At 36.5% G+C, this 25,755-nt stretch overlaps 2 protein-coding genes across 8 annotated transcripts in view; both read left to right on the forward strand.

Annotated features, from left to right (window-relative positions):
• The first annotated feature begins 7,316 nt into the window (after positions 1 to 7,316).
• Positions 7,317 to 19,077, forward strand: CCDC28A (coiled-coil domain containing 28A). 2 transcript variants are annotated; one of them, XM_016132682.2, is made up of 6 exons: positions 7,317 to 7,592; positions 9,353 to 9,552; positions 12,580 to 12,743; positions 13,434 to 13,588; positions 15,393 to 15,415; positions 18,507 to 19,077. In XM_016132682.2, exons 1-6 carry the CDS (start codon positions 7,338 to 7,340, stop codon positions 18,559 to 18,561), a joined length of 852 nt encoding a protein of 283 aa, XP_015988168.1. In that variant the 5' UTR covers positions 7,317 to 7,337; the 3' UTR covers positions 18,562 to 19,077. The 2 variants fall into 2 exon arrangements, with proteins under 2 accessions (XP_015988168.1, XP_015988169.2); XM_016132683.2 differs by lacking the exons at positions 15,393 to 15,415; positions 18,507 to 19,077 and adding an exon at positions 13,707 to 14,297 and having other exon boundaries at positions 7,449 to 7,592.
• A 1,896-nt stretch (positions 19,078 to 20,973) lies between these two features.
• The window catches only part of ECT2L (epithelial cell transforming 2 like), a 68,349-nt gene continuing 63,567 nt past the window's right edge, over positions 20,974 to 25,755 (forward strand). For all 6 annotated transcript variants that reach the window (XM_036222123.1, XM_036222124.1, XM_036222141.1 and 3 more), the window contains exon 1: positions 20,974 to 21,159. The gene's annotated coding sequence lies outside the window, so the exon portion shown is untranslated. The remainder of the gene's footprint in view (positions 21,160 to 25,755) is intronic.

A 25,755-nucleotide genomic window follows, 5' to 3' on the forward strand; every position in this document is an offset into this window, starting at 1 on the left:
AAAAGTACCATTCATAATAAAGCTAAATTAGGGAAAAGAGAACCATTCACCTTGAACTGTTCTAGCTTCAGTGAACAATACAGTCTAGTGCCCCAGACAGCGATCAGATGTCCTTCAGAATTGTCTCAGACGGTTCACTTCCCTCTCTTCTAAACGAAGGCAGCTGTTGCAGACAGTGGTTTATGTAGCTGTGGGCTGGTTCAAACCCGGTGCTGCTGTTTAGAAGCTGTCTGACTTTGGGCAGCTATTTAACTTTGTTCCAGTTTCCTCATCTGTGAAGTGGGATCATAATGGAATCTACCTCCTAAGGTTATTATGACAATCACATGGGTCAATTCATTTAAAGCACTTAGAATGGCTTCTGGTGCAGAGCAAGATCAAAATAAACATGTGTTATTGATATTTCCTCAAATATAAATATTTATTTATTTTTTTCTCTATTTCTTACTCTTTAAAGTTCTATTATCACAATAACCTTTTTCAAAAAGACAATTTTAAATTACAAATACAGTGTTTCGGTCATATGATCAATTAACTATAACCTTATTAAGTAACTTAAAGATCTGACTACCACTTATAATATGGTTTCTATGGAAAGGTTATTTTGAATTCAGAAATATTTACAAATAAAATTTTGGAGTGTATTTTATCTGAAAGATAGAAAATGCTTATATTAAAAATGAAAATGTACATAAAACTATGATGTATGATTTACCAGAAAATGCTTTACTTTTTTGAAACAGGACTTATTAAGCAATTCATCTATTTCTGTTGACATAGCTGGTATGAATCAGGTACCTGTGAAAAATACGAATCAAAGGTGAAGGGAACCAAGATCTCACTCACAGAGCTGGGCTTTCGCAATCAAATTCACAAATGTTATAAAACACTGTGTTTGTATAAAATAACCGCTTTAGCCTTTCCCATCTGCACTTGCCTGAGTGGTCAGTTTCCTGCGGATAAGATACCCAGCTGAGGAACTCCGATCTGCAGGGGAAGAAAATACAAAGAGTAGTAAAGTTAAGACTTAGAAGGAGGAAGCCGACCCTACTATAGCTGCTTTTTTCTCTCTCCAAATAAGGAAACACCACTGTGCTCTGCAGACCTGGTGAAATTAGATTCAAACAACAACAAAACATGTTGGTAAAACTGTCAGATTTAGCAAAATAAAGAAACAAGAAATCCAAAATCCAAACTCAACAACAACAACAAACAGGATAACAGTTAAATTCGATTTTCAGATGCATGGAACTTATATGAATAAAGTATTCTTTGTATATCTGAAATTCTAATTTAATTGACCATGCTGTATTTAATCTGGTCACCCTATTTATTGGGAGATGATTTATTTCTAGACATATTACTGCTTTCCTGCTCACATTCATGCGTTTTCTCTCTGTCTCTCTCTCTCTGTCTGTCAGTCTTTCTCTTACACACACAGCACAGACTTTCATACTCTGAGGAAATACATGTGTTTTGTAAACAAAGTACACCAATGTGTATTTACCTTCAAGGTCTACAAAGTACTTGATTTAGAGAATTACCAGTAATTACCATTTGTGTTGAAATTGGGTAAGAAATTCATAATTCCATGTCATATTTTATTTCTTAGTTGCTCTGTACAATTACAGAAATAAGCTACGGAATTGAGTTTTTATTTTAATTCATTTATGTTGTCGAAAGTTAAATAGAATCTGGTCTCAAACCAATTTAATATGACATAATACTGCCACCTGGAGATCAGAGGCAGGAATGGCTAAGAATCAACCCAATTTCTAATTCCTGAATAAAACATCTGAGTTATGGTGACATTTGATTTAATTAGCAACACCATTCTGCCACTTGCCATCATGAGTTTAATTTTTCCTCATTTATTCATTCATTTGATGAACATTTTCTAAGGTGTTATTGTTTCCAGACACTATGGAAATGTAAAGATGTATAAAACCCAGTTCCTTCCTTTGCTGACAACCTAGTGGCAGAGACCAACAGATTAGCAAATGCCACCCCATGTACCCTTACTTTTTAAGAATGAAGTGAAATTAAATATAACCCCAATAGTCATAATATGAAAAAAAACATGTCTCTGCAAGACTGTAGGGAAGACTATGGTTCTAATGTTCCTGTTCACCTTGGACTCTAAGCTCCTGCTTCATCATGACGGTGCCTTTTATGGACTACTTGTTTGCCACTAAATCTCCCACACTTGCAGAATACAACATTTTTTTCCCTTAATTTCCATGAATCATTCGTACAAAACTCTGAGTTCATAGGGGATTCATCTTGATGTTTGAAAGTATAGAGTGTGTGTGTGTGTGTGTGTGTGTGTGTGCACGCACGTGTGTGTTAGGAGCAACGCTAACAATTACAAATTGAATAATAGATGCCATTGCTCTTTTTAAAGCCCTTCCTCTCATTTTTCCTCTTTCTCCCTCTGCTCCCTTTTTTTGCTGTCTTTTTTCCCAACTCCCACCCTCTACCAGAGTGAACAATTTTTCCTACTTTATTATACGACATGATTAAACTGTCTCAATCTCATATCCCTACACTCAGCCTCCTGCCCACTGCGCATGTACAACTCTGGTCGTATTATGACACATAATAAATAGGCCATCGATCTACAGATGTGTCTCATCCCTTTTCTTGCCCATGTATACAGATTTATTTCTCTACTGACAGGAACAATGGCAACCCCTTAAAAGACAGAGTGGTAACAGTTTAAGTTTTGAATAACATTTTTAAATTACTTTGTTAGATAGAAATACAAATAGAGTATTACAGGAGCCCTTCCTACCCTCCTCACCCTCCCTCCTTCTTTCTCTGCTGTACTATAAGCTATCCTGACATTTATTTCTTTGCAGTCTTGCGGGTACTCCATGGTCATACTGCTGAACTTGAACTAAAATTTTGAGTTTATAATGCAGTATAGCTAATTTGTTGGCCCATGGTATACTTTGTTTTCTGGTTAAGCCTAGTACACAAGCCTTCTTCTTAAGCTGGAGTGTTTCTATGACAAGAGCTGGAGAAAGGATTATCACCCCTTGCTGATAATCATTCCTTAATCCTGTTAACTACTCTTAGCCTAAAAAGGAAGTGTGAAGGTGAAATTAGATTCAAATATCAATTTTGTAGAATCACAAACTGAAACTATCACAAATATTAAGTTTAAATAGAATCATTCAGTCGACAATCTCCCTTAGCTTTAGGATTAATTCCTTCATTAGATCCCGTTATGAAGGCAGATATATCAAAACATAAATTGTTCAGCTAAACAAAAGAGCACTTGCCTGGGTATTAGTGATGCCATCTGATTGGCACTGTGACTGGGCCTATATCTTTAGACTCTGGGGTTTAAGGAGGGGTTGTGTGAATCACTTCACTTTCAGAAATAAAACCAGAGAACTTCATTCGTTCATAATACAAATTTATACAATATGTCTAAGATACAAAATCAAAGAAAAGATGATACCTACTCTCAGGGAACATACAGCCCAATGAAGAAGACAAATTTATCAAAGACCTTGTAGGAATTTTTTAAAGGTCTTTGTAACTTTTCAGGTCTGTTGTGTACTCCTTGTTTGTTTTTCCAAAGTAGTTAGCAATAAATAACAATTATAATGGTCTCTGTGTTTATTTTGGGGCCATTCACTAATGCTTAAGATGTACGTTTTAAAGTAAACCAAAAATCTAGACCAGTACAGTGATGTTCTGTCAGTTCCATGAATATGCCAAGCTCAGTTATGCTCTAGGGCTTTATTACTAGCAGTTTCTTGAGTTAAGCATGCAAAGGAGCACTGAGCCTGACCTATCTTGGCCTAGGTATTCTGATCTGGGAGGAAAAGGAGATGGAGGAACACTTAGCAAATGAGATATAGGCTTCCAAGTTAAAGAAACAAAAACTAAAAACCTCTTCCCTATAATAACGACAAAAGACAACTAAGGGATGTTTCTTGTCCAGGCACTAAGTTAGAGTAGCCATTTGCTTTGGTTTGAGATAACTGCCTTCTCCTTTGGAGTGTAACCTTCTGAAGGGGAAGAACAATACATATCTCTGGATAAACAAATGAGGATGTACAACAGCGGCTTCCAAACCCATTCATCATCTGAGGCTCTTATAGAAAAATATTTCTGATTTGAATGAAATGTGAAAACAATTATGACATGATACTATGGGAAATTTAAACAATGACTGGATATTTAATAATATTAAGTAATTATTACTGTTTCAGGAGCAATAGTGATATTGTGGTTAAGTTCTTTTCATCCTAGAGATCTATACTGAAACATTGTAGATCGAATGATGTCTGGGATTTGCCTCAGTGTAATACCGGACTGGGAGGAAGGGATGTGGGCGGAAGGGTTTAAGTGAAACAAGTGTGTCATGAGTCAATAGGTGGATGATGGATACATGGGGTTCATTATACTACTATTCTGTCTTCTTTGGTGTATGTTTGAAATTATCCATAAGGAAACCTTTTTTTTTTTTTTTTTTAATAGAGATTCTTGGGTCCCCAGGAGATTCTGGCTTAGGAGGTCTAAAGCCTATGAATTTGAACATTTGCATTACCATCATCACTACCTGGAAATTCACCACCAGTACATGTTCTTGCTTACCCTTTGTTATAGAATACATTAGTGTTGGAAGTAGGCATTTTGTTGATCAAAGCTCTTATCCTCTAAATATCATCCTTAGGAAGAAAATATCTGATTAATTTATACAAGCTGTATATTTTTTAAAAAATTTTTAAATTAAGTTTATTTGGGTAACATTGGGTAATACAATTATATAATTTTCAGGTGTACGTTATAATTTCACATCTGTATATTCTATTGTGTTTATCATCCAAAGTCCAGTTTCCTTCAGCTACCATATATTTGATCCCCTTTACCCACTTCACCCTCCCCTTAGCCTCCTATATTTGACCCCCTTTATCATGTCTACCCCCTACCTCCTCCCCTACCCCTTACCTCTAGTCACCACTAGTCTATAGTCCATGTCCATGAGTCTCTGTTTGTCCTGTTCATTTGTTGCTTTTAGGTTTATATCCCACATATAAGTGATATCATGTGATTTTCAATTTTTTTTTCTGTCTGGTTTATTTTGCAAGCTGTACATTTAACAGTCAATCCAAAGGAGAGGTTTTTAAGTTAAAGGAAAATCCAGTAAATCTCAAAGGACAAAATTTCTTTGAGGAAGGAACCCTAAATTTCAAATAAAATAAATCACATTCAAAATGTGCCTCTGTGACTCTATTTCATGTCACTCTGTCCCTAAGTCAGAACAGTCTAGCCACACTAACCCCTTCCTTCCTCTAACATGCCAAACTCACTTGTGTCTAAAGACCTGTTGCTGAGCCTTTGTTTTGCTCAAAGACGCTCTTCCCTCAGATAATTCCATGCCTGGCTCCTTTCATTCATACCGCAACACTCAAAGTTGCCGTTGGAGGAAGGCTTTCCCTGATACTTTCTCTTCAGGACCCTACCCCTAACAGCAACTCCCTATGACCTTAAGCTGTTATTTCAGAGCACTCATAAGCAAATGAAACTGTTTTTGTTTACTAATTTATTGCCTATCTCCTTTATCAAGAACATAAGATCTCTGACTATAGGGCTCTTATCCATCTTGTTCATGGATGCCCCCTGACCTCCTATGACAACACCTAGCCAAAACAGGGACTCAATAAAGAACTTTGAATACCTGAAATATGTACATTTAGAAGGTGTACATATTGTACGTATGTACATTTGGAATGTGTCCATACATTATATTTGCAAATGCAAATACCACATGGCTCAGATGGCTACTAAAAGCAGAGGGACTTACAGAAAAACCAGAGATCACTTGAACTGATCTAAAGGAGGCAGCTGTTCTTCAGCTTGAACTACCATCACCAGGGTACAGTGTGGATCTAGTGTGGTCATTATTACTGGGATGCCAAATGGATGAGATGAGATCCATTTTTTTTTTTTATTCCTTCAATTGTAACTGTTAGCAACCGATTTGAAGAATTAAAATAGCGTGTGAATCACCAGTTTCCAAGCTCTCCTCATACAGATGAAACCATTCAGAGATTAGTTAAGAGACACTGAGAAAAGATGCTGGTAAGATTGGACCCTATTGCATTGTTTTTAATGGTGAAAAATGGGAAACATCTAAATATCCATCACTATGGGAAGTCCCAAATGATTTGTGGCAAATTTATTTGATAGAATAGGATATAGTTAAAACTAATAGTGAAAGTATACTAAACCTAGATAACCAAGATGCATATCAAAATTAATATAGTAGTTGCCTCAAATAAAGGAAGTAGAGTAGCACTGGGAATCGGTGGCACCTGCTTTATTTGTAATGTTCTATTTCTTTCATTCAAAAACATAAAATAACAAAACGTAATATCCATTCAGTTTGGATATGGATACATGAGTGTTTACTCTTTTTTTTTTTTTTAACATTTCAGAATTTTAAAATATGGAGGGTGGTAGTGGTGGACAAACATCCCATACTAGAAGCCAGGATAATTGGGCTCGTCTTTGTTCTACCTCTTTGGCAGTGGTATAATCTCTGGAGTCGGTTTCCCATTTCCTCAAAATTCCCGCAAAAGCGGGAATAGTGTGTGGTACTTTCCAGAGTGTCTTCAATTAACGGTCTATGAATCTAAAACCTCCCCACTCCCAACCCCCGCACAGGGAAGCCTATCCAAACTAGAGAATGAAACAGATTTCTCCCCTCATTTAGGATAGTTTCATCTCTCTCAATCCGCGATCCCTTCTCCAGAGGCGTACGTGTGGAAGAACTGTCTTGGCGACACAGAGACATGATTTATTAGCCTTTCTAAGTGTTAGAATCCTCTTTTCTAAAACGGAGATTACAACACTAACAAAATTGTATTGAAGTGTAGAGATAACACATGTCTAATGCCTAAACAGAGTAGCTAGTACTAGTAGTAGTAATAGAATCGCATTTAGGTTCTAATTAGGCTCAGCATCCAGGCCGCTAAACAGAATCCCCGTTTTTCACGCTGCCTTCAAAACCAAAACTGCGTTACCTTGCCCGACGAAGTGCTGGAAACAATCCAGAATGGTTGCTATGGCGACAGTCTGGTTCCGCCTCCGGGGCTGCTCGAATAGCACACTGGGACTTGTAGTGCGTAGGAGCTGACACTCACCGAGGGGCGGGGCAGCTTCCGGAAAGGTACTGTAGTTTTCGTTCCTGCCGCCAATGCCACCCTTTATCCTTCCCTGCTTTGGGGCCACACAACCCAAAATAAAAACCCAGCCAGGGGGTCCTCCTTTCTGCACCTCCCAAAAGTACGGCTGAAGGCAGGCAAAAGGGAGTAATGCGGTGTCGAGGGCGGAGACCCGCGCGGCACTCGTGGGGCAGGAACAGACTGGGCTCGGGCCTAGAGCACGGAGGCACCACCTCCTTACGTCACATCCGTAAACAAAGGGAGCTGTGGAGGCGCGGAGTCCAGGATGTGACCCCGGCTCAAGCTGCCGCAGTAGCGTCGGCGGCCGCAGGTGCAGCAGTGACTTCGGAGGCCTCCAGGTGTTTGCAGGTTGAGGAAGAGGACTCCGATCCCGTCCTTCCTCAGGTATGAAGTGTAAGCAAAGCGCCCCCGTAATGCCTCCTTTAGGCCCCTCCTACCACCCACTCTGGCCACTGCTGGACTCGGGGCGGTGAAGGTACGCAGATTGGAGAAGGGAAGTGAGATGAAGTGTAGAGAGACTCCGACGGGTCCCGCATGGAGGCCGTGGGTTCCTGGCTCTCAAAACCAGGGTGTGAGTAAACTACGAGCTGTTTACGAAGGCCTTCTCTAAATGGCTCCTTGCTGCTTGGTATACAAGGATTTCAGGGCTCTCGTGACACAGTTGCTACCTTCCGAAAACAGATACATTTCGAGCCCCTCAGAACATCTTAGTTTAGACAACTATTGGTTTATTTCCATTGCTTTGCTTCCTGTTTTTGTTTTTTGTTTTTCTTGTATCACCAACTGTGAATTAGCATTAAATTCGAAGGCCAGTGTGTCTGTGCATCATAAATTTATACAGATCCGTGCCTCTTTGGATAACTGATAGCCTATTGTCTCTATTCAGATTTTTTAAGGTTCTGTTTAATTTGTGTTGTATGCTGAAACAATACCAAAATGTCTGTTCTGTTACTAAAAGTGATTCTTAAAGGAAAACTTTTTAGCCAAGATGTAAAGGGACACACTTGGTGTCTGCGATTAGAGACTGAATGTTAGAGTCTTTCCTTTAAAAACCTTTGCTGCTTTGGAGGTATCATAGCTCCAGTTAATGCTTTAAATTCCAGTGCTTCGTGGCACCAATTCCAGACAATGACAAAACATCTGTTTTCATTAAAATTGTCAAGTAATTATTTTAGGAGTGATATCGGTGAATATGAATCTTTCTGAATAGTCATAACATGATTAAATCCAATACAGCATACTGAAAAAGGCCTAATGCTTCTAAGGCACTTTACAATATGAAGTATATAGCCATATAAATTTCTCATTATAAATGAAACAGTATAATTAGTATTATGCATAAATAAAAAGGACATGTAGGGGGATAATTTTAGATAGATGACTACTAGGGAAATAAAACTGGTTAATACTTAAAGTAAGGGAAAGTATTGGATATAAATGGAAGGCCTTATATATATTCTTATGGAACTCCATAGTATAACTTTTTTTATAAATATTAACAAAACTACACATGTATAATAAAGTTTCATGTTTCTATGGAAATAGAGAAAGTATTTTGAAAATTGTCATGGAACAAGTTTAATTTCACAGAACTTCACTTGATCAAGGAACTAGAATCAGTATTATTCCTAGGCACACTTGGAGTTTCTGCTTGGCAGTTGAAATAAGGTTTCAGGTCACTAGCTAAAATGCAGATACCCCTGTCAATTATACATCTATTTGAATCTAGTTGGTTCTTCTAAGAATACATTTTAGAAGGGAGACATAAAGGCCCCCTGAGGCTAGAGTCAAGCTGGGAAGATCACGTGACTGTTTTCTTTATTTTTTTATGTATTGTTCCCCGTCAATAATGTAGGCTTCTTGAAGGCAGGGACCTAGTCTTGTTCAGTACCATCTCTCCAGTGCCCAGAATAGTACTTGGCAAGTGGAAGATCTTTAACATCAGTGGGAGGAGTGAATAAAGAAAATGGTGAAAAAAATTTTGTTCAACAGACGATTTTGCTTAGGGCTTATGTGTACATAGCATGGTAGATTAAATTTAAGGCTCCTTATTCGAGCTTTCTCTAAAGACCTCTGAAAATCTTGAACCTCTTTCATGTTGGCATATCAAAGCATGCATGTGTGATTTTGCTGTCTTTCCTTAGGTCATAAGAAGCTGGCCTTGCTGCAATAAGGACCTTAAAACAATGGAAGAGCGGAAAGTGAAGAGGAGGAGTCCTAAGTCTTTTAGTGCCCACTCTACTCAGGTTGTTAATGCCAAAAAAAATGCCATTCCAGTTAGTAAAAGCACGGGGTTTTCAAATCCCGCCTCACAGTCAACTTCACAGCGACCAAAGTTAAAAAGGTGAATTTTTTCTTCATATTATCACAGCAAAATGCTGTTAAATACTAACTCCTGTAATTCTTACAACATTTTTTCTCTTGGCTTGACTTTTAAAACAGTCAAGGCACATGTTTGTTATATATGATTTAGAAAAAAATTTCTGGAAGTTATAGTATATGTATAGAGATTAGAAAATGGGAAATGAGTGATTGGTTTGAAGGCCCTTACTTTGTCTCATATTAAAATATACAGAGCATGAAAACTTGTAAACAAAATTGGTGAGCTAGCCAGAAATGGAATAAAAGATAAACGGGTATTTTTTTTTTAACTAAGTTGAGTATTTGTGCTTTGATAGTTTTTATTTTTAAAAACGAGTGGTTTCATTGTTTTTGTAGAAATGATTTGTCTGTTTCGTAAAAATTTAAACACAAGAAGCAGTCAAAGCAAAAACTTAAAACACTAAAATTTCACCACCTTGAAGTAATAATAAATATTTGGTGAACATCATTTGTCTTCAGATACTGAAGGAAACAAGATTGACAAGTTTAAATAAGTTATATATTACTGCTACATATATGTATTTCATAGTATTAGATATTTGAAAAGAAAGATGACATCTTCAGAGAAAAAAACCTTTCGTGATCTCTATCCTCTATTATCAAATAAATTTACTTCCACTTGCAAGTTCATCATGGAGAGTCCTTAAAGGAAGTAATGCTGTAGCACTCTGTACCCATTGAATTTATACAAAAGAAAAGATGAAATTCCTGCCTTGATGATGATCTCACGTTCTCAGGAAATAAAAGAGACATAGCCAAAGACACTGGAAAAGAAATTTCCAATACTGATAAATGATAAACTTATCAGTGTTTCACTTAGAGTCAAATTTTTAATATGGTTATGGTTTGTAAGAAAAGAAAGCCAAGGTAATCACTCCTTTTTCTAAATTCCTATAGCAGTCTATTTATATCTCGTTGTCGCCTTCCACTTTGTACTTTTATTTCTCTACCCTCTACTAAAATGTAGGCTCCCTGAGGTCTGAGACTACATCAATCACCCTTATGTGTCACACAGTACTCATAGTCGGCTTTGTACCTAGTATAAATTGATGAGTGCTTTTTTATTGTTGAATCACTTTAATGTAAAGTGAGACAGTGTGACATGATCAAAAACATTGAAGTGGGAATAAACAGATTTTTATTTTCTTTTTTGAGAGGATTGCTAAATGATGAACCGATGCAAAACACTTGGATAAAACTTCTAATTTGAAAGAAAAGGTATACATTTGCTGTACTAAAACCTCGTAGTCTATAGTAATTTATCTCAGATTTCAATATGAATATGGATCTCTTGGGGATCTTTTTAAAATGTAGATTCTGAATCAGTTAGTTTGGGATAAGGCTTCAGATAAGCATTTCTAATAAGCTTACAGGTGATTTTGATGCTATGGATCTTGGACAGCACTTCGAGTAGCAGGGTCCTAAAGAGTGATACCAAATCTAATATGTATATAAGATACAGATCTTACTTTGTGAAAAACTGTTACTGACCTACTGTCAACAGCTTATGTGTTCTAAGTAGATTTTTTGTGAAGGTTATGAGTTTCTTTCTTGCTGCTCCCTCCCCTGTACCTACCATATACCCTATTCCTCCTATCCTTATTGTGGTGAGTACCCTTGTGGGAAAGATGTCTTCATGCAACGTAATGAGTTAATTGAGTACCAAATATATGTGTATGTCAGAGTCTGTAGTACACATTGGGGTTATACAGATAACACAACCCCTTCTCCCTTTTTTTATGGTGAACTCCTGCTTATTTAAGGCTTCACTCACATATCACCTTTAGGAAGTTTTCTCTGGCTGCCCCTAGGTTGAGTAAACTGCTCTTTCTTTGTTCCCATACCACGGTGTGTATAGCACCATCACTCAAGTGTTTGATGGCCTGGTATATGTCAGATATGTGTAATAAGAACCAGTCTAGGGTAGGAGTTCTAAAAAGGCCTTCCTGAGGAAATAGCAAGTAAACTGAGACTTGAAGGATGTGTGGGAGGTAGCCTGCCAAAGATGGCAGTGAGAAGAATGCTAATGTAAGCAGAGGATTAGCATGTGAGTAGATCAGAGAATGGATTTCTAAGAAGTGAAAGATTCTGAATGTCTAGAGCATAGACAAAGGAAAATAGGATTCCTTAAGGATATTGGGCTTTATCCAGCAGGTAGTGCAAAGTACTAAAGAGTTCGAATTAAGTAAATTACATGATCTGATTTTACTTTTAAAAAGTTGATTTGGCTGCTCTGTGGGGAGGGAAGGGGGATCAGAGACAAGACATAGAGACAAGACCAGTTGCTAAGGTGTCGGAGTAGTTTTGGTCAAGAGATGGGGTAGTGGCAGTGGAGAAGAGAAAAAGAGATATTAGAGATATACTTATGAGTATAATCAATAGGACTTCCTAACTGCATGAGGGGCCTTAGGAAGTTGGAAGAGTCATGGTCAAAAACAGGTTTTCAGCACTCCTTCATATGGTAATTATGAATTTATATATCTTCCTTTCTCCTTAGAGTGGATGTTTTTCTATGCAATGACAGATGCTGCGTGCATTTTTCTATACCTAGCATCTGGGATAGTGTTAACTGCAGAGTAGGGGCCCCATAACAACATGCTGAATAGCTGATAGTTCAAGAAACAAACAGGATAAAGTTTAGAAGGGAAAGATAATATATTTTACTGAGAAATGAAATGTGAAACATAAGATGGTAAATTATGTTTCTGTAATCCAAAGAAATAACATATTATATAAATACATTAACCCAACTTTTTATATACCTTAGTAGTTATATTTTATCTATTCGTTCGAGACTTCATAACCTGTTCTTTTGGTTTCTGGCTTGAAATCACTAATTTTATTTAGTATTGTATTTGTTCTGATTTCTTGTTTTAAGGGAAATTCAGTTTAATTCACAAATTTTGCTTAGCCTAAAGGGGTCTAAAAGTAATCATCTATTTTTAGAGAGTTATATGCAATTAATTTTTTAATTGCATCTTCTTTGCAGAGTGATGAAAGAAAAGACAAAACCTCAAGGCGGAGAAGGAAAAGGTACTCAGTCAACTCCAATTCAGCATTCCTTTCTCACTGATGTCTCAGACGTTCAGGAGATGGAGAGGGGGCTTCTCAGCCTTTTGAATGATTTCCACTCTGGAAAACTTCAAGCATTCGGTAAGCAATAGATGTTTGTATTTACTGTTTTTCTTTTCAAGATGTTTACATCCCATTTTATGCATGTATATTGGTATTTTAAAATTGTCATTTTCTTTTGTTAAAAAAAAGTCAAGAGGCATAAAATACAATCATCTTAGATTTCATTTAGCACTTAAGTTATCTTGTACTATTGTGTATACAATTGAAAATATTACATTGTGTTTCTCATGCTTTATAACACTGCATGTTTCATAAATATTTTCATATATATTTCTTAAAGGATGAATACATAATTGGTTGGCAGAATGATTCATGGTTTAAATTCTTAACATGACTCTTAATTTCACTCAGATTATCATAAAATGTTGGATCAGTTGATTTAAATGACAGTTGTCAAATTGGAGATGATTCGATGATGCCATTGCTTTTGTATATTAGTATTGAAAAAATATATCTTTATCCAAAGTATAATTTTTTAAAAAATCTTTCCTATCTTATTTGTTTAGTCATTTCTTAGATCATCATTGTTTTCCTGGTCAGAAATTTGATTTGTAATTGTATCTAGAAAATATGCAATCATTAACAAAGTAATTCACAAAAGAAGATAACCAATTTCTTTTGCAGCACCTTGGAGTTTAAAAGTATTTTCTAGAGACAATTAGTTTGAACTGTCCTAATCTTTATTAATGTTCTGGATTGTTCCCCTAGGAAATGAATGTTCCATCGAACAGATGGAACATGTTCGGGGAATGCAGGAGAAATTAGCTCGCTTGAATTTGGAACTCTATGGGGAATTAGAGGAACTTCCTGAGGATAAGAGAAAAACAGCTAGTGACTCTAATCTGGATAGGCTTCTGTCCGATGTGAGTATAGTTCTTTTACTTTATTCTTTTCTTAATAAATATTTTTATTGAGATGAAATTCACTATTTTAACTATTTTAAAGTATACAATTCAGTGGGATTTTTTTGTGTATTCGCAGTGTTGTGCCCACATCACCACTGTCTAATTACTGAACATTTTCATCACTCCGAAGGAAACCTTACAAGTGTCAGTTCTCCCCTCTCCCCGTCCCCTAGCAACCATTAATCTACTTTCTGTCCCTGTGGATTTGCCTATTCTGGACATTTCATATAAGTGGAATCTCATAATATGTTGCCTTTTGTCTGGATTCTTTCACTTAGTGTAATGTTTTCAGATTTCACCCATGGTATACTTGACTTTTTTTTTTTTTTTTTTAAAGATACAGATTCCAAAAGAAATTGTGCATGTATTCTGAGAATGCTCGCAAATCTTAAAGTGAAATATTAGCTTCTGTACATATATAAGGTTTTAAGATGGAGACGATAATATGTCAGAAAATCCTGACATGATTAATACACATTGCATTATTTTCTCAGGGTGGCTATTTATTTTTAAATACAGAACTGTGTTTGGTGTTTATGGTAATTTAATATATCTCCATGTGTACTAGCTTGCTAGAGCTGCCATAACAGAGTACCATAGACTGGGGGGCTTAAACAGCAGAAACTTATTTTCGCACAGTTCTGGAGGTTCAAAGGTGTTGGCAGGGTTGGGTATTTCTGAAGCCTCTCTCCTTGGCTTGCAGATGGCCATCTTTGTGTTCACATGGCATTTTCCCTCTGTGCATGTGTGTCTTGTGTCCAAATTTCCTCTCCTTCTAAGGACACCAGTTGTGTTGGATTAGGGCCTACCCTAATAACCTCAGTTTAACTTAATTACCTCTTTAAAGACCCTATCTCCAAATACGTTCACATTCTGAGGCACTAGGGGTTAGGACTAAAACATGAATTTTAGGAGGACATAATTGAGCCCATAACACCCTACGATTTTTATACTGAGAAGTGTTAATTAAATTTGCCCCTTTAAAATCTTTTATGGAACAAAAATAAATAAAAATTGAATTCAATTTACTTTAGCTTAGAAGTGTCCATATTCACCAATAACATTCTATTGCTTTTTCTCTATCTTTTGAATAAGTAAATATGAGGGGAATTATATGCCGGTGCTTTAAAATTTTCAAGTGTATACTTTTTATTTCAAGTCTACTGTGTTTAGTGTTGCAACTGTTTGCTTTTACTAGTTTCTCTTAACAGGTTTAAGCTTAATTTGTAATACATTTAGGAGAGTGACTGTGGTATGGTAAAAATAACACCAGATTTGAAAATAACACCAAATTTGTTTAGTCCAGGGTCTGCAATTGTAACTTTGAGCAATTTATCATTTTTGTAACTCAGATTTTTCCTTCTAGAGGTGATTATTTATTTCTACCTCATACTGAAAACTGAATGTGACATGAAATCTTTTTTGTAATCTATTATAAAGGTTTTAAAGATTTTTATCATTAAAATGCCAACCTTTTTCTTTTAAAAACTATTACAGATGATTATGTGATTTTAAGAATACTTAAAAAACTCCACTTTTTGTTATCTGGTTTAATTCTTTTATATTCTTATTTAATCAATGCTAAAGCTACTTTATAATTATTTTGCATAAGTGAATTTCTCAGTCTAGAAATTTTTGAAAAGTTATTGTTTAATATTTTGCATTTTTATTTAAAGAAAGCTTAACTGAAAAATTATTTTAAAATGTATAGTTAACTTATGATTTTTATCTTATAAAAATTAAATGTTTCTTTGTGTTACAGTTAGAAGAATTAAATTCTTCAATGTATCCTTTGCCTAATATCGACAGTGAAAAGTCTGCAAGTTATAATTTCTGGTGAATATTTCCAGCTTTAGATGTAGTGAGCAGACACCTAGTATTATTTACTGGAGCCTAATCTCTTCCCCTTTGGTTTCCAAATGGAAATTTCTGATTGTTTTGTGTGCTGAAATTCTGTTTGTTTCTAGTTTGTTCTGCTTTGCTTTGTATTGGTTTTCTATTGTTAAAACATTAAAAAAAAAATTTTTTTTTAATCAAAGAATTGAGGATTAGGCCACTTGTCATATAAATTACTTTGAATCTTAGCTTCTGAGGCTAAATGGCAGTTGAATATCTAGACATGCTAGGATATTTTAAATGTATAAAATTGAAAATTAGACATCACTAAAATCTAGTCTTCAAGGGATGCCTACATAGCTTGTGAAACGCCATTTTCATAATTCAGTGTACAGAATATAATACAGGATTAGAGTAAGGGAAATCACCAAGACATATGTAAGATATTCTGATTCTGACATTTCAATTTAGAGCAGTTATTTCAGAAACTTCAAAATTTATTTTTTTACATAACGATATGCATAATGTAAGGTACATAAGAACAATAAGAAGTGATTCTACCTGTAAGATAATTTCTTTTAAGAGGTAATACATCCCCTTTGGACCAAATAATGGGATACTGGAAAGGATAGTCATTGAAGAGTCAAGAGATTTGATGTTCAAAAATTGGTTCCACATTTTGATGATGTAATCTTGGGCAAATCGATTAATATCTCAGTATCCTCTGTAATATGGAATAATTGCTACATATAATGATGTATATGTGAAATTTTTGAAACTACATTATATATAAATTACTGTTATTACTATAACAGTTATTAATTGCTGAATTATGCAGTAACAACAATGAATAGGGAGATATATACAAATCTAGTCATAGCAATAGCTAATCTTTATTGAATGCTTATAGTTTGCCAAGTATTATATGAAGGATTTAACACACACTATCCCATTTGGGCCTACCCTTGGAAGTAGGCAATATTATATACCCATATTACAGAAGAGTTTGAGAAGCCACATAAACTGTGGGGAGATATTAATGTAAGGTATCATTGTCATCGTCATTTAAGAAAGACCTAAATACAGAGGTAAGATAAAAGTTAATTAGGGGGCTTTTCTTGGAAGAAGTTCCTGGTTTTTTGTTCTTTATATTTGTTCCAAGCTTTATATTCTTTCTAAGCATATGACACTTATCTATCTCCTATCTTCTTATCTGAGTGTTTTTGTTAAAACATTTAGACTTCCTCGATCCAGCGACCACAGTTAAATAAGACAACGTGGTAGCATATAAGAGCATGGGCTTTGGATTGCTTGGTTTCAGATCTTGGTAAGCAGCCGTATAACCTTGAGCAAAGCCTGGCTGTCCTAGTTTCCTCATCTGTAATAACTGTTCTCTCTGTACTCAAACTTTCCCCTCCTAACTTCCCTCTCTGTCATCAGTGTCTCAGTTATTTCAGTCTCCAAGATTATTTAAAAATCCCTCTATGACCATAGCAGATATTGCTAATCACTCATGGTACCTTCTGCCATTGAGCCTGGACATGGACATGAAGTTATTTGCCAATTACTGTTAGTTGTCAGGCATCATTAGTTCTGCCTTTTATTTTTCCTTTATTCTCTACCCTCCTCATCTGATTTAGTAACCTTCAAATTTCTGTTCTAACTCTAGAGCTGTACCTTCCAATGTGGCAGCCACTAGCCATGTAGCTACTAAGCACATGAAATGTGAATAATCTGGATTAAAAAAGTACTGTAAGTATAACATGCACACCTGATTTCAAAGATTTAATATGAAAAAAAAGTGTAAAGTATCTCAGTTTTTTTATGATCATTACATGTTGAAATAATTTTTGATATATTAGTGTAAGTAAATATTTTTTTAAATGATGCCTGTGGCTTGCATTATATTTCTATTGGACAGTGCTGCTGTAGACTTTAGATATTACCACTAAGTTATTCTTCCTAAAACATCACTTTCATCTTGCCATTCCTATTTTTACCTTTTTTTTTTTTTTTTACCATGTCAGACTTTCTAAAGGGTCTCAATAATTTGATCATAAGCTGTACATCCTGTTACATTTTATAATCCTACCAAGTTCTCTGGAAGTCCAGGAGCATATCATGTTCAAGTTCACCTTATGCCTTTATCCAGGTTGTACTTCCTACTAGAGTTGCTCTCCCCCTTCTCCTTATCAAATAATGCTGAAGCTGACCACCTCCCTGAAGTACTTTGTTTGTATCTCAGACTATCTTTCTGCCTTTGTTCATTACCCGTTCATCTGTAGGTATGTTAAACTCAGCCTTCCACCTGGATGAGAATGGCATGCTCATGTCTATACATTTTTCCAACCTCTTCCATACATGCATTGCTAGCATTTAGTTTTCAATGTATCCATATCATTGTTTGGGGTCTTGAAAAGTAGGTAGCAGATAGATCATATAGATGAAAGAGGTAAATGAAAGGCAGTGATAATAAGAGACTAATAAGTACAGGAATCCAACCTATTTCCAATCTTCTTAAAGAATAATTTAGAGAATTACAGGAAAAGTTTAAGAGCTATGAAAATTTTATTTTATTTTTGACTTTTACTAAGAAATTATTTTCCCAAGGATGATAAAGTGCTGTTGTCTTTTCAAATCATTTTTTTAATCCAGTAAGTTTTTATATTTGCTTCTAATTAGCTCCTTACCCATGAAAATGATTCTTACTGCATTAAAATAATTCTGTGCTCTGTTAGAACCTGGAACATGGGCTTGATTCAGTGATTTTCTAAAGCCTTCAAATTCTAGGCATGGTATAATTCACCACGATTAAAAATTATACCACTTTCAAGGTCCTTAATAGCAACATAGGCACTTTCCATTTAAACATATTTCTTTCCTTTTTCTTTTTCCTTGTTCCATTTATTTATTTATTTATTTATTTATTTATTTATTTACTTTTTTGATACCTCTGTCTCTTAGCTTCTGGGTGTAATTTCTAGAAATTTAAAAGGCGTACTTATTATAGAATGAAAGTCTTCTTAACTGATGAATTCAGACAAAAACTCCATTTGGCGGATGCACAAGATGTTCCAAATACTTCTGCCAGCTAAAATGAAATGCGGTTGCTTTCTTGTGGTTTGAAGAAAAACAGCAATCTTTACTTTTCCAGCTGAATCCAGTAGCAGAAGCATCTTCCACAATAAGGAATTAAAGTAATTAAAGTGCCAGCGTGATGGTTGTTTTCACCTCCTGCTTTTAGTAAATTTGATTTGCCGTCATTCACCGTAACTGGAGGCCTAGGCCTTGTTGAAGGCTTAATCAAGAAATGTGATACAGAGATTGTGCTGCTATGCTTTATATTGTTGCCTTATGGGGTTATACTTGAAATGAATTGTGCTAAATGTCGTTGATAGGGCTGAAGGATTTATCCTTCCTGAGCTCACCAGACTTACTCCACTTCGGATCCTAAGTTGATGACGCACAGGCTTTTCGTGGCAGCCCAGCTTCAGTTTACGTTAGACGATCAGTACACATGCTGGTGTGTTTTCCAATGGCCAATGACAACAAAATGTTAAATGAGTATTTGTGAAATTTGCTATTTTTAATAAAGTGATTGTTTTAAATTAGTTTCTTATCGTCTGTTTTTAAGAAACCTGTAATCTTCAATCTGGTAATATGAGTTCAATTCTCAAGAGGAAGCCGTTTACAAAACTTGAGGTTCTGTAACTTTCTTGCAAATATGTACCTTGTGCACATTTAAATATTGATGTAATGCAAAGAGCATGGGCTTTGAAGTTAGACCTTGATTTGAATCTCCATTTGCCCCTTAGCTTTATGATATACATTTACTCAGTTTCTTTGAGTTTAATTTTTGTTTTTATCTAGAAAAAGAGGTTAATAACTAACTCATGGTTATAAGGAAGTACATATAAGATGCTTAGCACAGTAACTGACAGCAATAATGTTCAACACACATTAGCTTCATCACCCTTTTCAAATAGCTTTATTGAAATAATCTGTACACCATAAAATTTACAATTCACTGGTTTTCAGTAGATACAGGGTTGTGCACCCATCACCATGATCTCATTCTAGAACATTTTAATCACCCCTAAAAGAAACCCATTAGCAGTCACTCCCTGTCTCCCAAATCCCCAACACTTGGTAACCAGTAATCTACTTTCGGTTTCTATGGATTTGCCTATTTGGACGTTTTCCATAAATGGAATCTTATGGTACATGGTCTTATAAGATTCTATGACTGGTTTCTTTCACTCAGCGTAATGTTTTCAAGGTTCATTTATGTTGTAGCATATATCAGTACTCCAGTTCTCTTCACAGCCGCATTGTATTCCAATGTGGATAAACCACATTTTGTTTATCCATCCATAGCTCAGTTGCCTTCACCACGTAGAAGAGGCCATGTTTCTGCCTCTTTGTTTCCAGGCCACAGAAATAAGCACTTAGTTGGGGACGGGGAGAGTGGGAACCCACTGAATGATACCTTTTAAACCTTGGTTTTAGTAATTTTGGCATTTTGAGTTAGAAGAATTTTGATCAATTTATCTAAAAATGAGGAACTCATTAGAACATTAAATGCTACCTGGGAAATGTTTCTGTTAGGTGGAGAAAACAGATTCAAAGGGGGGAAACTAGCACTCTAGGCTCTGACAAAATAAAAAGACACTTTGCCATGTGACATGTTTTTCTTGGGTGGGTCCTGAGACAGTAAAGCAAAAGCTGTTTCCTGTGGATTAGTGACAGCAGCAGGTTGGCCTTGTTTATTCATTTGTCTTTTGTATCGAGGGACCCCATGTGGGTCCCAGGCAACAAAATTTTAGCTTATCTAATTTGTATCCTTTCGTACAGTGTAAACACAGGCAATAGAAAAAAATGAGATGCCTGGTTTACAATAAATTTATTACATAGATGTATATTTCTTGTGGACAAAACTTCGTTGCAGATGATTTTTAAAAAATACTACCAGAGCAAACCATTTAACATTGTTTTTTTTTTTATGTACATACTTCCATATTTCTTAAACTTTTGTTTATTTACAAAAATTAGATCATTCATACCATCATAGTTTTCTAACCTCATATTGTGAACATCTTTCCATGGTGATAACTGTTCATCTACATGGAAAAGAAAAAAACTTAAAGGCGTTACAATAACTAGTTAAATGCATTTTAACCAAAACCATTATGAAATCAATTAGGAAGAGCGTTTTTGTTTTTTGGTTTGCTTTGGTTTGATTTTGGTACGTCCTGTATGATGCTAAAATTGACAATAATTTGTATTAAAATTTTCCCAGCATTTGCTGAAGATAAACCCTACCTTTCCCACCTCATGCCCTTAAAAATTGTTGACTTTCTTTGAGACCAAGCAAATGTTGGCATTGGTGTCCAGGTCTCCTCTTGGGGTCCTACAGCCTGGCATCTGAGTCTAGCTTCTGGGTACTCAGGCCAGAAAGGCCCAGTGGCCGCGCGGGTCCCTCCCTGCACCCTGGCCCTAGCGTTGAGGATGGTGAACTGCGTACCGGGAGGGCGGGGCCCTGGGTCCTGTTGTGGGGTCGCTATGGAGCCGGCGCACTGCTGTCCTCCACCCCAAGCCAGCCTGGGCTGACGCCACAAGTCTTGCTCCTGCTTTTCTACAAGGTCCAAAGAGGAGGCAGCCACTTGGAGGCGGGTCTCAGCCACCGTTTGGAGGTAAAGCCCTTGGCTTTGGGGCCGCGCATCTATTGCTTGGGACCCCACAGGAACAGCGCCCGGGCTGCTGTAGCTTCCCCAGGCAGCCTTGGGACTACCCTAAGCAGCAATGAGGCTAGACGCTGGGCTCCTCCTTGGAGAACCTGAGCAACTTCGTAATTATCCAAAAAACTGAAGTGGCCTGGGGAGAAACGAAACAATCTCTGCGTGGGGGCAGGCTTGATCTGGGCTGTGACACAAATTCTTATCCTCTGAAGCACTCATTTGGGATAGAGATAGGGAGGTACCCTTCCCTCCTCACCCTACTCCCCACATTTTGGACTTCACGATAGGAAAGAGGGTGAGAACTGGCCGGTGGAGAGAGTGGGTTGGTGTAAGCCAGTGCGGAGTCCTATGAAAATCAGCGTTTTCCACAGTACTCCAAAATTGGACTTCCTTTCTATTCCAAATGAGTGCCCTGGAGGAGGTAAGCCTTTACTTGCCACAGCCTGACTCAAACCTGACCCTACACGGGGATTGTTTTGTTTCTCCCCAGGCCACTTTAGTTTCCTAGGTAACCATGAAGCTGCTCAGGTTCTCCAAGGTCCTGGGCTAGGGGCGTGCCGAGTGCCCTGCCTGGGAGGATAGTGAAGCGGAGACGCGAAGAATCTACTGCAAACACTGTTCATGGTTATGATTGTATAGCTCTGAGCTAATATGCTGTTTTGGTGAATAGGACAAGTAATTAAACCTTGGTACTTGTAATATTTACCTTTTTAAAAGTACTTATACTGTGCTTATGAATAAATCTTGCCATAATATCATAACTGAATATCCTGACATTATCTGTACTTAAGTTCAGCACAACTCAGGCAATTGTTTTCAGGCACATCTTGACATTCACGCACCTCAGGAACCTCAAAAATCACGCTCTATTATTTCAGTGGGAGAAAGTAGGTGTTAGGGACTCCAAGGTTTTAGAGCAACATAACTAGTCATTTTTCCTGAATGAATTTAAATAGTACAGTTGCTTCTTGTTATAGCTTTAATTTTATAGCTTTTACCTGAGCAAATCCAACATTCGATTATGTCCAGTACTGGCTCCCAACTCTGGCGTTTCCTGTCACCTCCTGTGCTATCGGCAGCACAGGTTTTCTCGAAGTACGCCATCACTTTCATCATCCTTTATATGTTCATTTAATCAAAATTATATACCTGTTAATATTCAAAACAAGTCATATTTTTACATACCCTCAAAAAATTTTAATTTAATTGAAATAGCCTTTCACTTCTGTTTCTGGTTTTTCTGTTTTTGTTTTTTCACTAATTGCACATACTTTTCTTGCACTCTGTTTTCTGTGATCTTTAGAACCCGAAAAAAGTCTTGGGAGGCATATTTCAGGGACCGAATTTTTTTCCCCTCACTTCTAGTAGTTCATTCCTTATTCATGCTTTAAGAGGAAGACTTGCTATAAATTTGTCCCAATACATAGAATCTAAAAGTTTCTCAAGGAAGAAATGCCAAGTGCATCTTTCTAAAGATATTAGAAGATATTGGTAACTGCCATATCGTAAACATAGTTCACAATAAGTATTCTCGACCCTGAATGAATTCTCGTCTCAAATAAATACCCTAAAATACTTCCCTTTCTTCAAATTTGCTCATGTCATGAAAGAAAAACCTGTCAGATCTACCGATTAATTCAATTCTAAGCTTATTTTCCCATGTAACTCATTTAACGTAGTGATGGAAATTGCTGATAGGATCACTCGCGTAAGTGGATAAATTATCACAGTTGTGACACAGTTGTCAAATTCTAATAATCAGTGAAGGAACTTGGCTTTTTCTTAGCTAGTAACTTGCTTTTCCAACCTAAAATTTGGAAATTTTGTACCATTATTCATTTACTTGCTTAGCAAATATATGCCAAATAACTACTTGTTGGAAGACACAAATGGGGTAGGCAATTTCTAAAATGGCTTCCAGGGACCCAGGTTCCTGGTACGCAGGTCCTTGTGAATCCATCCCCTAGAGTGTGGGCTGGGCTCGCTTCTAAGGCAGGGGTGCCAAACTTTTTCTGTAAAGGGCCAGGTAGTAAATATTTTTGGCTTTGTGGGCTATTTGGGCTCTCTCTCAATTACTCAGTTCTGCTGTTGCAGTATAAAAGCGACCATCGACAATATATAAATACATGTGATTAGTTTCGATAAAACTATTTACAAAAATCAGTGGCATGCAATTATGGCTTGGTGACCATGTTTGCTGACCCCTATTATGACTAATCAAAAAGTGGTGGGGTATCACTCCCGATTACACTGCACAGAGACTCTGGCTTCTATCTTGCCTGCCCTCTCTCGCCCTCTTGCTTGCTCACTTGGCCAAATGCCATTTTATGAGCTAAGCTACAGACAAGCCTACAAGGGAGAGGAGCCCCCAGCCAACAGCCAGCAAGGAACTGAGGCTCTTGTTCCAACAGTCTGTGAGGAACTGAATCTTGCCAACAACCACTAACATGAGCTTCGAAGTGGATCATTCCTCAGTCCAGCTTTGGGATAACTACAGTCCCAGCTGACGTTTGGATTGTGAGAGACTCCGAGCCAGAGGACCTGGAAAAGCTATGCCTTGATTCCTCCCTGAAACTGTGAGATGATTATGTTTGCTTTTTTAAGCCACTAAGTTTTGGGACCGTTTGTTACACAGCATTAAATAACCACATTAGACAACCAAACACACTACAAAAGGCTCCTATAACAATGAACAAGGGAAATGCTGCATACTATTTCCTCCTCTTGGAGAGTCACTGTGAACATCAGCATGTTAAGGTTTCTAAGACATCCTACAAAAACATTTAATTTTGTTCAATTAAGAATTTCCCAAGCACATTTAACCATAGATCTTAATTTTCTGGGAAATACCTATTAATATTTTATGGAGCTACTATTTTGAGAAATATAAAATCCTGAAATATGAAATCATTCCACTTTTGGAAGTAGTGATCGCCAATATGCCATTTCTTCCTAGATTGAATAATCAACAAAGTCGACATCTCAGAGAATAACATAATTCTGTGGAAAGATATATCTCTATCCATATTTATATTTATTTATACCCATATCTGTCTATCTATATCTATATATCTATATCTGATGTACTCTACTCACATATTTAAGCCCACCAGTAGACAGAGCGATGATTCCTTCTGTAACATTCCACTCATATGTAACTCAGTAATCCCTTAACACAGAGGATCATAACAATTTTGAGAGCTTGCTAAATAAAAAATCCCTTATGTTGGCTCTTGGAGGAATTTCACATAACAACAGCTGGGCATCTTATGAAATTAAGGATTTGCTTTGATTTAAAGTTGATTCAGAAGAAGGTATTTAATTTTCCACATTGCCACGAGGTTTTTATCTAGACAACACATTATTATACTATAGTTCACAAAGACACATCACTGCCTTGTTTTACACATGAAGAAACTTCAGTTCGTGGGGTGGAGGTATTTCAGAGCAGGGATCCAAATTTGGTGCTGTCATGCTGCCCTTGCAATATTTCTAAAATTGTTTCTAATATGGTACATGCCTTTCCAACATATTCATTTTTAAATGTGCTTCTAGCTTATCAAAGTGTAATAAGAGTAGAGGCACTGCAAATATTTATCTTATTCTCAAAATCTTCTGGCTCACCAATAAAATTTCTTCAGCTACTTTAGGCCCTGTTCTTTTCTTGGAATTTATAGCAGCAGATGGTTGCTTAGAAACTTTGACATTTCCGATGCTTGAATCCCAGCTAGAATTTCACTGACAAGTGGTCAGTGGATTTGTGTTTTAATATCTCCAGTAATGTACATAACCTCCTGAGACAACTAAAGCTGATGAAGTGGTGGTTTTCTCACTTAGTTTGGTCCAAAATCTGTCTCTCTGATATTATCCGTTGTTCTTAATTTTGTCCTCTGGGGATCCACAAACCATGTGTAATTGATTTTATATATAAAAAAGCCTTCAGATAGTTGGTGTGTGTGTGTGTGTAGAGTGAGAAAGGGGTCCTATTTCTTTTCTCTTTTTTTAGAACAGATATTGTTTTCTATAAATGGAAAAATCCATCTTTCTCTTTGATTTATCACCAAACCAGTGCTCATGTCTACGTAAGTCCATTTGTACTTTCTCTTTTGTTCTCCTGTTTAGATGTCTGTCTCCATACTATTACCTGTCACCCTATTACTTCAGCTTTATAGTGAATCTTGATATCTAGAAACACATATCCCTCTGTTGTTCTTTTAGACTGTCTGACTATTTGGGACCCCTTCAAACTTCCATAAATATTTTACAGTCAGATTTTCAAGTTACACATGTGTGCGTGTGCATGCGCGCACACACAGCACATTATCTCTTGGGATTTTTAAAATTGAGATTGCATTGAATCTGTAGATCAATCTGAGAGAATTTCCTTAGTCTTCTGAGCCTCTAAATCATGAATAAAACATATCTCTCTATTTAGGTCTTTGAAAATGTTTTTCAATAAAGTTTTATAATTTTCATAAAGTTTATACTTTTATTTTTTCTACGTGCTTAATACTGTTTGGTATTATTATAAACAATATCTTGTTTTAATAT

This window comes from Rousettus aegyptiacus, unplaced genomic scaffold (genome assembly GCF_014176215.1).
Source record: "Rousettus aegyptiacus isolate mRouAeg1 unplaced genomic scaffold, mRouAeg1.p scaffold_m13_p_1, whole genome shotgun sequence".
In the NCBI taxonomy this organism is placed as follows: Eukaryota; Metazoa; Chordata; class Mammalia; order Chiroptera; family Pteropodidae; genus Rousettus; species Rousettus aegyptiacus.